The 15422-nt window shown below is 45.9% G+C and overlaps 1 protein-coding gene across 1 annotated transcript in view; it reads left to right on the top strand.

The window, feature by feature from the left end:
- The window catches only part of LOC110515808 (receptor tyrosine-protein kinase erbB-4), a 478553-nt gene that overhangs the window by 297643 nt on the left and 165488 nt on the right, over nucleotides 1-15422 (top strand). Inside the window, 1 exon segment of the mRNA XM_090239673.1 lies at nucleotides 2013-2199. Within this exon segment, the coding sequence (XP_090095799.1) occupies nucleotides 2013-2199 (187 nt within the window).

Below are 15422 nucleotides of genomic sequence, written 5' to 3' on the forward strand. Positions count from 1 at the left end.
TGAATTAATGAATGAATGAAGCTACTCTGCTTGGTAACCTGGCTGTCATCAGGAAGGGAAATACAGCCAGGCATGTGTCCAAAATGTCACCCAGTTCCTTTAACAGTGCACTACTTTGGACGTGGATCCATATAGGGCTCTGATCAAACGTAGTGCATTAGTGAGTAAGGTACCATTTCAGACACACCCATGGCTTGTTTTGAGCTGTCCCTCTCCCCGAGTCTCCCCTAAGGTCAAGACAAATCAAACCAGCTCTTCTCCACCCCGCTCCTAACCAATCAGCAACATCATTACTGACCTGTCTCTACTCATTAAAACCACTCTTTATAATCATCCCATAGCCTCGGATCGTTTCCCCCCCTAACTTATCATTTCAAACAACTTTTCACGTTCCTATACGGACCCCATTAGGAATTCTTATATGAGTAATGTCATGTAACTCCTCCGTTATATCACTGAATATCAATTGTGCCGCGGTGCTGCGGGGCCACTGACAAAATACAAGTGCTTCAGTAAATTTACCGAGAGCCCAGAACCCCGGCCACAACGTTGAATAATTCAGCCATCAAATGGTAAGAGCCTCTCTAGAGATACTTAGCAATTAAATGAGTCTATATTGTGCATGCACTGCCATCCATATGGATCCTATAAGAAATTGTCGGCCATTCGGGCTCCTATAATGTAGTGTTGTGATTGGAGCTGCCAGTGGTGGCTAGTGCAGCGAGCGACTGTGTTACCGTGTCTGGCGTGCGGATGATAGCAGTCAGTTGACGTGCTGTGTCAGCACGTCAGATGTATTTTTAATGACCACAGAGACCCAGGGAGAGGTAGCTGGTGCATAGGGACTGATCTGGGACCAGTATAACCTGCCGCCTGATTTTTACACGGACACACACACACCTCCACAAAGTAAAGCCATCCCACTGACTGAACGAAGCCCAGGTCCCGGTAATGATAGCATGTGTCAGCTTGCGATTGGCTGTCAGGATGATTGACGGCAGGGCTCCAGAGCTCATTATCTCGCCTAGTGTTATTACAGCTCTGTGATTGGACGTACTTCTAGCCCCCAAGTAAACTGCTTGGCACAAGTAGACAAAGTTTTTATTTTCAACTGGCTTCTCCAAAGCAGCAATCCTGAGCTGAGGACAAGCTGCTGTCTGAAGAAGTGCTCTACAAAACATCCTCCACCAAATTATTAACAATGAGCCATCATTCAAGATGCCTTTCTTAGCTCAGTACACAATGCTGGCTTATACAAGCAAATATTGTTGAACAGTTCAACACATACACATTTATGTGCAAGATAGATGAAGTAAACAAACAAAAATTGGGGGGACAGATCCGGACTAGGTTGATCGACAGGAAGTTTGGGGGGACAGATCCGGACTAGGTTGATCTACAGGAAGTTTGGGGGGACAGATAAGGACTAGGTTGATCTGCAGGAAGGTTAGGGGGACAGATCCGGACTAGGTTGATCTACAGGAAGTTTGGGGGGATAGATGAGACTAGGTTGATCTACAGGAAGTTTGGGGGGATAGATGAGGACTAGGTTGATCTACAGGAAGGTTGGGGGGACAGATCCGGACTAGGTTGATCTACAGGAAGTTTGGGGGAACAGATCCGGACTAGGTTGATCTACAGGAAGGTTGGGGGGACAGATCAGGTAGTCTGTTGAAGTTGTACTTCAATAAATAGTGGCCTGACTTTGTAAATTTCTCTAACTTTGCCACTCTCTCTCTCTCTCTCTCTCGCTCTCTCTTTCTCTCTTTCTGTTTATCTCTTTATTTTTCTCTCTCTCTCTGTCTGCATCCCTCTCTCTCTCTCTCTCTTTTTCTCTTTCTGTTTCTCTCTCTGCATCTCTCACTCTCTCTTTCTCTTTCTGTTTCTCTCTCTCTCTCGCTCTCTCTTTCACTCTTTCTCTCTTTCTGTTTCTCTCTCTCTGTTTCTCTCTCTCTCTCTCTCCCTCTCTCTCTCTCTCCCTCTCTCTCTCTCTCTCTCACTGCTTCCTCTAGTCTATCCGAGAGGTGACAGGCTATGTGCTGGTAGCTCTGAACCAGTTTGACTCCCTGCCCCTGGAGAACCTTCGCATCGTGCGGGGCACCAAGCTTTACGAGGGACGCTACGCCCTGGCCATCTTCCTCAACTACCGCCGCGACGGCTTCTACGGCCTCAGACAGCTGGGCCTTCGCAACCTCACAGGTCAGGAGCCCAGTGCAGACTAATCTAAACTCACCTGTCTGACTCAGTCACACCATCTTTCCATTTCTCTCCCGTCCTCATTCTCTCTATCTCTCTAGCCTGCTTATTGTTCTGTCCTTCTCTCTATCTCTCTATCACTTCCTCCTTCTCTCTATCTCTAGCCTGCTTATTGTTCTGTGCTTCTCTCCATCTGTCCATCACTCTTCTTCTCTTGATCTCTCAAACATTTCCTCATGTTCTTATGTTCTATCTCAATCAAAACTGTGGCCATGGTTTGCTGAGGGATGGGCCTGGGGGAATGGTAACTGTGGCCTCCATGGTTTGTTGAGGGATGAGACTGGGGGAATGATAACTGTGGCCTTTCCATGGTTTGCTGAGGGATGGGGCTGGGGGAATGATAACTGTGGCCTTTCCATGGTTTGCTGAGGGATGGGGCTAGGGGAATGATAACTGTGGCCTTTCCATGGTTTGCTGAGGGATGGGGCTGGGGGAATGATAACTCTGGCCTCTCCAGGGTTTGCTGAGGGATGGGGCTGGGAAAATGATAACTGTGGCCTTTCCATGGTTTTCTGAGGGATGGGGCTGGGGGAATGATAACTCTGGCCTTTCCATGGTTTTCTGAGGGATGGGGCTGGGGGAATGATAACTCTGGCCTCTCCAGGGTTTGCTGAGGGATGGGGCTGAGAAAATGATAACTGTGGCCTTTCCATGGTTTTCTGAGGGATGGGGCTGGGGGAATGATAACTCTGGCCTTTCCATGGTTTTCTGAGGGATTGGGCTGGGGGAATGATAACTCTGGCCTTTCCATGGTTTTCTGAGGGATGGGGCTGGGGGAATGATAACTCTGGCCTTTCCATGGTTTTCTGATGGATGGGGCTGGGGGAATGATAACTCTGGCCTTTCCATGGTTTTCTGAGGGATGGGGCTGGGGGAATGATAACTCTGGCCCCTCCATGGTTTTCTGAGGGATGGGCCTGGGGGAATGATAACTCTGGCCTTTCCATGGTTTTCTGAGGGATGGGGCTGGGGGAATGATAACTCTGGCCTTTCCATGGTTTTCTGAGGGATGGGGCTGGGGGAATGATAACTCTGGACTCTCCATGGTTTGCTGAGGGATGGGGCTGGGTGAATGATAACTTTGGCCTCTCCATGGTTTGCTGAGGGATGGTGCTTGGGGAATGATACCACTATCATATCCATTGACTGAGCTATGGATGCAAAGACTGTCAGTCCTAGATATTTTCATGAAAGGTGTACAAAGAAATATATTGTAAAGCATTAAAAGAGAGTTAAATATGAGGTTATTATAGCCTAAGGCAGCTTAAGCCCATAAGGTGTTTATACTCTTCAAAACCAATGGCTGTACAAATTACCATTGAACAGCAGTGGGTGTCACGGATTGTGCTTTCACGAAACCAAGCAAATTGTAGTAATGTAGAATCTTTAGCTTTGCTAAGTGGCGGAATAGTATCAGAATACACAGAATATGTATTATAATGTCATAGAATAGAAGAATCCTCTGACATTTATTTTTAAATAAATGGTTGTGTTCAACCTTCGCTTCACACATTTTGACATTTAAAATGTCATTTGTTTAGCAGATGCTCTTATGCAGAGTGACTTATAGTTAGTGCATTCATCTTAAGGTAGCCAGGTGGGACAACCACATAGTCTCATAGTAAGTAAAATGTTCCTTAACAAAGTAGCTATCAGAAAAATCAGCGCTAGTAGGCTAAAGGTCAAGTGCGAGTGTTAGTTCACGAAACGCAAGGGTGATATTTATTATATTTATTTTTGTTATGGGGGGGTAGTGGGACAGATCAGGACAAGTAGTTTTTTCTTCGGATGATGGGCAGGGACTCTGCTGTCCTAGCGTCAGGGGGAAGGGGGTTCCACCGTTGGGATGCCAGGACAGAGAAAAGCTTGGACTGGACCGGAGCTGGCAGAACAGAGTGCTCGGTTTGGGGTGTAAGGTTTAAGCCTAGCCTGAAAGTAGGGAGGGGCAGTTCCCCTGGCTGCTCCGTAGGCAAGCACCATGATCTTGTAGTGGATGTGAACTTCGACTGGAAGCCAGTGTGCGGAAGAGGGGGGAGACATGGGAGAATTTGGAAATGTTGAACACCAGGTGGGTTGTGGCGTAAGTTGCAGGGGTTTGATGGCACAAGCTGGGAGCCCAGCCAACAGTGAGTTGCAGTAGTCCAGACAGGAGATGACAAGTACCAGGATTAGGACCTGCACCACTTCCTGTGTGAGGTAGTGTCATACTCTGCAGATATTGTAGAGCATGAATCTGCAGTCACTGCTCTGATGTTTGCAGAGAACATCAGGGTGTTGTCCAGGGTCACGCCAAGGTTATTTGCACTCTGGGAGGGGGACACCATTGAGTTGTCAACCGTGATGGAGAGGTCTTGGAGTAGGCAGACCATCCTCGGGAGGAAGAGCATCTCTGTCTTGTCGAGGTTGAGCTTGAGATAGTGGCCTGACATCCAAGCAGAGATGCGAGTCACCACCTGGGTCTCAGAAGGGAGAAGGTAGTTGAGTGTCATACACATAACAATGATAGGAGAGACCATGTGAAGATATGACGGAGCCGAGGGAATAGAGAGCAAAGGAGAGGGCCTAGAATCAAGCCCTGGGGGACACCAGTAGTGAGAGCATGTGGTGCAGACACAGATCCTCTCCACGTCAGTTGGTAAGAGCGGCCCGCCAGGAATGATGCAATCCAAGAATGTGCAGAGCCTGAGACACCCAGCCCTGAGAGGGTTGAGCGGGGGATCTGATGGTTCACGGTTGTCCAAGGCAGCAGATAGATCTAGGAGGATGAGAACAGAGAGGGAGTCAGCTTTGGCAGTGCGGAGAATATCCGTGACACAGAGGAGAGTGGTCTCGGTTGAGTGACCAGTCTTGAAGCCTGACTGGTTAGGGTCAAGAAGGTCATTCTGGGAGTGATAGCGAGAGAGGTGGTCAGAGTTTGGAAAGAAAAGAAAGAAGGGATTACCGGTCTGTAGGGGGTTTGTGTGTTGGTATCTTGAGGAGAGGAGGGGACACAGTGGTCAGAGGGGACGCAGCCAGTGGTCAGAGGGGACGCAGCCAGTAGTCAGAGGGGACGCAGCCAGTGGTCAGAGGGGACGCAGCCAGTGGTCAGAGGGGACGCAGCCAGTGGTCAGAGGGGACGCAGCCAGTGGTCAGAGGGGACGCAGCCAGTGGTCAGAGGGGACGCAGCCAGTGGTCAGAGGGGACGCAGCCAGTGGTCAGAGGGGACGCAGCCAGTAGTCAGAGGGGACGCAGCCAGTGGTCAGAGGGGACGCAGCCAATGGTCAGAGGGGACGCAGCCAGTGGTCAGAGGGGACGCAGCCAGTGGTCAGAGGGGACGCAGCCAGTAGTCAGGGATGAGTTGATGAGGGAAGTGAGGAATAGGCAAAGACCTCCAGAGATAGTCTGAAGAAGGGAAGAGGGAAAGGGGTTGAGTGGATAGGTTGTCAGGGGGCCGGACATCACTAGTCACAGGATTTCATCTGGAGATAGAGGGGAGAAAGAGGTCAAGGCGAAGGGTAGTTCTGTGTGAGTGGGACCAGTGGACTCAATAGACGGAGTAAATGGAAAGCGGATGTTGTCGACCTTCTTTTCGAAGTGGTAGACAAAGTGGTCCACAGAGCGGGAGGAGGGAGGGGGAGGAGGTGGAGGGTTCAGGAAGGAGGAGAATGTAGCAGAGAGTTTCCTAACGTTACACCCACCCACAGCTAAAGCCAATTTAATATCCCACTCTTTTAATATCATTTTTTGCACTCGAGTTTAATATTTAGACAAATTAAGTCGGACGCCCTTTTGTGCAGGGAGATGAAATGGCTCGTGTTTCAGTTAATGAACTTTTCTGTTTACAGAGTAGCCGGCTCGGATACTAGGTTGTTTCATGGAGCAGTTTGAACTGTGAGTCACAACGAATGGCCCATAACGTGGCATGTTCTGTAGCCAAGGTGAATTAAAGATAGTTGTGCCGTCTGTGGCCTAGTAGTCACACACCTGGAGCTATCAAATGTATCTCATCCCAGAGACCGGGGTTCAATCCCTGCCTCTGCCTTTGGTCCTGAGTCTAGCCTCCTCATCTGTATCTGTATTGTCTCAATAAGGCATCAAAAGGAAGAATGGAATTCTATATTCATTTAATAAAGTCCCCTGTTTAGGGGACCTGCAGGGTTCTGGTACCGGTTCCGACCGACATTTCCCCTTATAAGTCGATCTGTAGACACCGTAGATTGAAATGGCTTACATTGAGCAGTAGCCCTGGTTCTTACGGACACAGGAGTGTTACTCCTCTGCCTGTTTCACGTAGAATGTGAAATCTGATGCCACTTGAAGCTGGGCTGTCCCTCCTACCGTTTCATTCGCTCTTGCAACTGTCCATCAACTCCTGGCTGAACCTTACGTCACAGCTACTGGCAAAGCACATGTCTGCAATCCTTACAGTGTGTCTTGTTTTTGTCACTCTAGCACATTCAGAGACAGATTTATAGACAACTTTATCAAAGTAATTCAAAGTAATCCATAGATTTTATACCCAGTCTATTAAGTCAGGTGTCTGGCTATACCCAGTCTATTAAGTCATGTGTCTGTGGTGTCTGGTTATACCCAGTCTATTAAGTCATGTGTCTGGTTATACCCAGTCTATTAAGTCAGGTGTCTGGTTATACCCAGTCTATTAAGTCAGGTGTCTGGTTATAACCCGTCTATTAAGTCTTGGTGGTGTCTATTTATAACCAGTTGGCAATGCATTATCCTACATCATAGAAGCTTAGATAAGATCATATTGGTTGGTAGATGGACTGCAGTCTGAGACTCATGTGTAACACAGAAAGCTCTTTCAAAAGAGATTAGCGGGAGGCGAGCAAGAGCCTTGAAGTGGTCTGTAACTTGGTCTCAAAATAAGGTTCTCACAATCAACAAATGTGTGTCTGAATGACATGATCACAATTCTAAGGAAGAAAAGCTTTTATTTAATTACAATACACTTTATTTAAAAGAGTTTTGCTGTCATAATCAAATCAAATCAAATTGTATTTGTCACATGTGCCGAATACAACAGGTGAAACCTTACAGTGAAATGCTTACTTACAAGCCCTTAACCAGCAATGCAGTTTAAAACAATACCTACGAAAAATACAGGGGGTACCGGTTAGTCGAGGTAATTGACGTAATATGTACATGTAGGTAGAGTTATTAAAGTGACTATGCATAGATAATAACAGAGAGCAGCAGTCATGTAAAAGAGGGGGGGGGGGGGCAATGTAAATAGTCTGGGTAGCCATTTGATTAGCTGTTCAGGAGTCTTATGGCTTGGGGGTAGAAGCTGTTTAGAAGCCTCTTGAACCTAGACTTGGTGCTCCGGTACCGCATGCCGTACGGTAGCAGAGAGAACAGTCTATGACTAGGGTGGCTGGAGTCTTTGACAATTTTTAGGGCCTTCCTCTGACACTGCTTGGTATAGAGGTCCTGGATGGCAGGAAGCTTGGCCCCAGTGATGTACTGGGCCGTACGCACTACCCTCTGTAGCTCCTTGCTATCGGAGGCCGAGTAGTTGCCATACCAGGCAGTGATGCAACCAGTCAGGATGAATCTTTTGAGGATCTGAGGACCCATGCCAAATCTTTTCAGTCTCCTGAGGGGGAATAGGTTTTGTCGTGTCCTCTTCACAACTGTCTTGGTGTGCTTGGACCATGTTGGTTTGTTGGTGGTGTGGACACCAAGGAACTTGAAGCTCACAACCTGCTCCACTGCAGCCCCGTCGATGAGAATGGGGGCGTGCTCGGTCCTCCTTTTCCTATAGTCCACAATCATCTCCTTTGTCTTGATCACATTGAGGGAGAGGTTGTTGTTCTGGTACCACACTGCCAGGTCTCTGACCTCCTCCCTATAGGCTGTCTGATAGCCCTCCTGCTGACGTACCTTGGAATGATGGCTCACCACAGGGAGGATGAGACACATAAAGAGGCTGAGAAAGTGCCCAGTCCAGGTGAATCATTACTTTGGGTGAATTCAACCACCTTTGCCCACACCATGTCGTGAATCTCTCTGTCTCTCCCTTATGGAAAGTAAAAGGATAGGTTGATTATGCAGAACTCACCACTAGACTGTAGCCTTGAATCTTTTAAATTGTAGTTCTATTGGTTTTGGCCCTTGTTCTTTTCTCTTAGCATGGATCAGCCTGCGTTTCTCTGCTGTGCGGTGGGCATTATGAGTATGTCCCCTGGAAGACAGCAGAGTGGAGAGTAGAGACCCTCAGCTGGATCAGTTAGAGAGGTGATCTGAGACTCACAGCGGTAATACGCTGCCCATACTAGGACAGAATCATGCTTTCATGGTGTGTATGGTGTCCATATTAGGACGGCATAGTTTGTCCATGGTGTATATGGTGTCCATATTAGGACCGAATCACACATCCGTAGTATTTTGTGACTCTGACACACAACTATGTGTGATGCTGTCCTAATATGACCACCTCACAGGCTAGTGAAGTCAACAAAACCAACAAGTTATGAGGGTTTAGCTCCACACAGTACGACGACGGGATAGGACAGTCAGCTCTACTCACCAGATACCACCTGTTCTGTATCAGTTCATAATGACTTGGCAGCGTTTTTATTTTTACTTCACCTTTATTTAACTCGGCAAGTCAGTTAACAACAAATTCTTATTTACAATGGCGGTCTACATCGGCCGGAAGATACAGCCTGGAATCAAACCAGGGTCTGTAGTGACGCCTCAAGCACTGAGATGCAATGCCGTAGACCGCTGTGATACAGCCTGGAATCAAACCAGGGTCTGTAGTGACGCCTCAAGCACTGAGATGCAGTGCCTTAGACCGCTACGCCACACTGGAGTGTTAAAGGAATCCCCTTCACATAAGTGATTCACCTTGTTTAGTAGAGCTAGTCTGGTTACAGTGATAAAGGAATCCCCTTCACATAAGTGATCCACCTTGTTTAGTAATGCTAGTCTGGTTACAGTGATAAAGGAATCCCCTTCACATAAGTGATCCACCTTGTTTAGTAGAGCTAGTCTGGTTACAGTGATAAAGGACTCTGAAGGACCTCAAAGTATCCAGGGCACGGTGACATCTTCTGCTAGTAAATCAGTGTGACGTCTTTGATTCCAGCCACCTCACCAGGAAATAGGGAGAAAGTGGGATTTCTCTCCTTTCTCTTCCTGTCTCCTCTCAAATGCCCGCTCATCCTCACTGTTCTCTCCTGTGTCCACCCCTCCCTCCCTCCCTTCCTCCTCTCTCTCTCTCTCTCTTTCAATATCTCTTCTTTCTATCACTATGTCTCAGTGTTTTCCTCCAATCCTTCACCTCTCCCTCTCTTTCTGTCTCTTGTTGTCTCTCTTTCTCTCTAAACGTCTTTGGAGTCGTTTCCAGATTTCTGTCTGTAAAATGTGTTGGGTCTGAGCACTCATGTACTATATGTGCTTGTTTGAGAAGCTGGCATGTATAGTGGATAGTTCTGCTGCCACTCCCCCTGCCCCTCCCCCTGTCTGTCTGTCTGTCTGTCTGTCTGTCTTTCTGTCTGTCTGTCTGTCTGTCTGACTGGGAATAATGTTGTATAATTCCCTTACTCTCTTGTAGTCTTACCGACGAGGCTGGCGCTTGTAGTCTTACCGACGAGGCTAGCGCTTGTAGTCTTACCAACGAGGCTAGCTCTTGTAGTCTTACCGACGAGGCTAGCGCTTGTAGTCTTACCGACAAGGCTAGATCTTGTAGTCTTACCGACGAGGCTAGCTCTTGTAGTCTTACCGACGAGGCTAGCTCTTGTAGTCTTACCGACGAGGCTAGCTCTTGTAGTCTTACCGACGAGGCTAGCTCTTGTAGTCTTACCGATGAGGCTAGCTCTTGTAGTCTTACCGACGAGGCTAGCTCTTGTAGTCCTACCGACGAGGCTAGCTCTTGTAGTCTTACCGACGAGGCTAGCTCTTGTAGTCTTACCGACGAGGCTAGCTCTTGTAGTCTTACCGACGAGGCTAGCTCTTGTAGTCTTACCGACGAGGCTAGCTCTTGTAGTCTTACCGACGAGGCTAGCTCTTGTAGTCTTACCGACGAGGCTAGCTCTTGTAGTCTTACCGACGAGGCTAGCTCTTGTAGTCTTACGACGAGGCTAGCTCTTGTAGTCTTACCGACGAGGCTAGCTCTTGTAGTCTTACCGATGAGGCTAACTCTCCGTCCCCCCCTCCATTTGTTTTTATTCTTCCCTCTTTTTTCTGATATTGGGGAAAGCATGCTATGCATTATGCACTCCGTATCATCAGAAAATGAATGGGTACAGTCCTTATTTGTAATTCATTTGCAAGTCCACCACCCACTACTCCTTATCTAGGGGAATATCATATCTCAGCAGGGTAATACTATATTCAGCATGTTACTACACGTAAAGCATTAAACAACAGTCTTACCTAACGCTAGCGCTCTCCGGCTCAGCCGACCTCAAGTCCACTGCATTGTGAAATGGATACCCCGTAGATATAAACAGGAGGCCAATGGTATACAGTTTGGCAATGAAAGTGTATATATGGCAGTCTTAACTGCCTTATAACCTAACCTATGTTAATGACCCTCCTTATCAAATATTTAGACTGTGAGTTCACACAAGGAGCATGTACCTCTTAACCTATCACAATTGTCCTGGTTCTCCTCATTCATTGATTATTAAACGTAATTTCTTGATTGACGAGAGACCACACACTTGGTTTCTCAGGTGCTAGTCAGTCTCTGATGATAAGGTGAGCCCAGAAACCAGCAAACACCTTTAAGGACCAGTGTTATACACCACTGGTTTAAACTACATTGAGGCACTTTAACATATAGACTCACGTTCTATGCTGTTGCATCTGATTACATTGATTAGAAAAGCATCCCTGCTTCTCGTTCTGCTAATTAGGCAGTTCCACCCTCTACTCCGAGTAGTGGAATCCCCCTCCAATCAACCTCTCCAATGCTAATTAGGCAGTTCCACCCTCTACTCCGAGTAGTGGAATCCCCCTCCAATCAACCTCTCCAATGCTAATTGCCGCCTGCTGTGTTTCCCAGTATTTAGATATTTACTTGACATTTTGGAGCATGAAATCTCTTGAGATGAACCATTTAGTTTTCAAGAGTGTCTAAAAAAAATTATTATATATATATATATATACTTAGTAACAAGATTAATATGGCAACTACTGTCTAATAATAATAACAATGAAATAAGAATTATTCTTATTATAATAATAATAAAAATGACATTAACAGCATGAAAAAGTTGTTGTACAACTACTAATAGGCTTACAACTATTAACAACTAATGTTTTAACTACTAATACAACTAAATACCTATAATATGTATACATACATATCAGTGGAAGCTGGTGGGAGGAGCTATAGGAGGACAGTGTCATTGTAATGGCTGGAATGGAATCAATGGAACGGAGTCAAACGTGTGGTTTCCATATGTCTGATGTGTTTGATACTGTTCAATTTATTCCATTCCAGCCATTACAATGAGCCTGTCCTCCTGTCGCTCCTCCCACCAGCCTCCACTGATACATATTTACAAATATCTCCACACGGTGATGGTTCTATTAGTTAAAAACACAAAACAGTTTGTTCTGATCATTTGAAAAATGAGCTTTCTTAAATTCACTGTGTGATTGTAATGCCCAGATTTCTATAGGTAAATGATTCCACTCAGTTGGGTCTTTGTATCTGAAGGATCTTACTCCGACATCATGACCTCAGCCACGCTCAAGGTACTAAACGATATCATAACCGCCATCGATAAAAGACAGTACTGTGCAGCCGTCTTCATAGACCTTGCCAAGGCTTTCGACTCTGTCAATCACCGTATTCTTATCGGCAGACTCAGTAGCCTCGGTTTTTCGGATGACTGCCTTGCCTGGTTCACCAATTACTTTGCAGACAGAGTTCAGTGTGTCAAATCGGAGGGCATGCTGTCCGGTCCTCTGGCAGTCTCTATGGGGGTGCCACAGGGTTCAATTCTCGGGCCGACTCTTTTCTCTGTATATATCAATGATGTTTCTCATGCTGCGGGCGATTCCCTGATCCACCTCTACGCAGACGACACCATTCTATATACTTCCGGCCCGTCCTTGGACACTGTGCTATCTAACCTCCAAACGAGCTTCAATGCCATACAGCACTCCTTCCGTGGCCTCCAACTGCTCTTAAACGCTAGTAAAACCAAATGCATGCTTTTCAACCGTTCGCTGCCTGCACCCGCACGCCTGACCAGCATCACCACCCTGGATGGTTCCGACCTTGAATATGTGGACATCTATAAGTACCTAGGTGTCTGGCTAGACTCTAAACTCTCCTTCCAGACCCATATCAAACATCTCCAATCGAAAATCAAATCAAGAGTCGGCTTTCTATTCCGCAACAAAGCCTCCTTCACTCACGCCGCCAAACTTACCCTAGTAAAACTAACTATCCTACCGATCCTCGACTTCGGCGACGTCATCTACAAAATTGCTTCCAACACTCTACTCAGCAAACTGGATGCAGTTTATCACAGTGCCATCCGTTTTGTCACTAAAGCACCTTATACCACCCACCACTGCGACTTGTATGCTCTAGTCGGCTGGCCCTCGCTACATATTCGTCGCCAGACCCACTGGCTCCAGGTCATCTACAAGTCCATGCTAGGTAAAGCTCCGCCTTATCTCAGTTCACTGGTTACGATGGCAACACCCATCCGTAGCACGCGCTCCAGCAGGTGTATCTCACTGATCATCCCTAAAGCCAACACCTCATTTGGCCGCCTTTCGTTCCAGTTCTCTGCTGCCTGTGACTGGAACGAATTGCAAAAATCGCTGAAGTTGGAGACTTTTATCTCCCTCACCAACTTCAAACATCTGCTATCTGAGCAGCTAACCGATCGCTGCAGCTGTACATAGTCTATTGGTAAATAGCCCACCCATTTTCACCTACCTCATCCCCATACTGTTTTTATTTATTTATTTTTATTTTTCTGCTCTTTTGCACACCAATATCTCTACCTGTACATAACCATCTGATCATTTATCACTCCAGTGTTAATCTGCATAATTGTAATTATTTGCCTACCTCATGCCTTTTGCACACAATGTATATATAGACTCCCCTTTTTTTCTACTGTGTTATTGACTTGTTAATTGTTTACTCCATGTGTAACTCTGTGTTGTCTGTTCACACTGCTATGCCTTATCTTGGCCAGGTCGCAGTTGCAAATGAGAACTTGTTCTCAACTAGCCTACCTGGTTAAATAAAGGTGAAATAAATAAAAAAAAAATGTTCCCTTGGAATGTGTAATGGCTGCTGTTGTCCAAAGCAGCAGTGTGGGTCTTGTAAAGTTAGCTGTCCATTAATATATACAGGGACATTTAGCTTGATACGTTTACAAATAAATTGGTATCAATGCAGTTGTCTTCTATATGGGATTGCCAGTCCATTGAGTGATTCAGACATTGTGCAATGTCCTATAACGGCATCCAATAAGGAATCTGCAAAGATTGTTATAAATGACATCTCATTCATAAATGAAGGTCTTGGTTGTTTTGATAGATGATGTCACTATAGTCTAGGATAGGAAGCAGCAGTTGAGTTACAAAGGTCTTTCTAATGGATACAGTACAACAATTATTAGATCTGTGCTGTAACCCAAGCTTATAGGTCATTGTTTTTCTAATATAATCAATATGCTTTCCAGAAGATAATTCAGAATCTATCCTCAAATCCAGATATTTCAAACAGTCAACATGTTCAAGCATTGCTCTGTCACTTGCATGAACTGTGAAATTGCCAGCTGTGGAGTTTATTCTGTGAAACAGCACAACGTAGGGTTTTGATTTAAAACCAATTCATTTGCAAGAAACCATTTTTGTTGATATCTATTTCATTAAGGAGAGGCAGTATATCAGTTGGTTTAATCTTTCAGAAAGGTCTGATTTGGAGTGTTAATCTATCTCCTGGTAACAGATGCTGACTAGAAACACAAACTGGGTTTTTAGTCAGATTATGTCCTTTAGCCTAATCTGACTGAATCTGCTGAATAGGGTGATTATTTGACCTATTTAAAAGGTCATTTGTATATTTCCAGAACTGCTGTGGATTTCTGACATTCTTTTTAATACTATCCATGTGCAGTAGAAGGAGGCTTCTGCATTTCTAGTTGACGTTTGTCTGGCCATTCTTCATTTTCTATAGGAGTCCCAATCAGTTGGCTCTTTGGTTCTACGGTACTTAGCCCAGGCTGTATCCCTTTCTCTGAACAGGAAGGAATCTATATAAAACATGTTCTACACGTTCTTAAATTCATCCATTTGGCTGGTGCTTTAGGTATAATCATTTCCCAAACACAGTAGACATAATAGCCCCAATAAGACACTGTGCTGATGAGTGTGCTTATTTAAAACATTTTTATAATCCTCTCTCCCGCTTTCCCACTTTGCTTTTTACTTTTTGTTCATGTGTCTTCTTTTTGCCTCAGCAGACATCGTCCCGCTCCATAAAATTGCCCATTTGGAGCGGAGCCAAATGGCTTGGTGAGCCCCTAAAGAGAGTACTGAATCCAGCTTCCCCATCTGGCTCATATGCCCCTGTGCCCGTGTGCAGAAAGCAAATCAAACCATTCAGTGTCTCTCTCTCGCCGTCTCCTTCCCCCTGTCTCTCTCTCTCTCTCCCCCTCGCCCTCTCCTTCCCCCTGTCTCTCTCTCTCTCTCTCTTTCTCTCTCTCTCTGCTCAAAGGGTGTGTCTCAATGGTCTAAAGTGGCTTCCTCTCCTTGTCTCCTTTCTTTCATCTAAACTGATCTGAAAACTCAGTCACTGTCAGTGCAGATGGAAGCTAGCTCTCATCTTGCCAGTTATGGCAGTTTGTACTGAAAAAAGGAAACTTTAGACTATTGAGATTCTTCCTCTGACTCACCCAGAAGGAAAGGAGACAAGGAAGCCACTTTAGGCTACTGAGATTAATCCTCTGACTCACCCAGAAGGAAAGGAGACAAGAAAGCCACTTTAGGCTACTGAGATTAATCCTCTGACTCACCCAGAAGGAAAGGAGACAAGAAAGCCACTTTAGGCTACTGAGATTAATTATCTGACTCACCCAGAAGGAAAGGAGACAAGAAAGCCACTTTAGGTTCTGAGATTAATCCTCTGACTCACCCAGAAGGAAAGGAGACAAGAAAGCCACTTTAGGCTACTG

This window comes from Oncorhynchus mykiss, chromosome 7 (assembly GCF_057628025.1).
Source record: "Oncorhynchus mykiss isolate SJ-2025 chromosome 7, ASM5762802v1, whole genome shotgun sequence".
Lineage (NCBI taxonomy): Eukaryota > Metazoa > Chordata > Actinopteri > Salmoniformes > Salmonidae > Oncorhynchus > Oncorhynchus mykiss.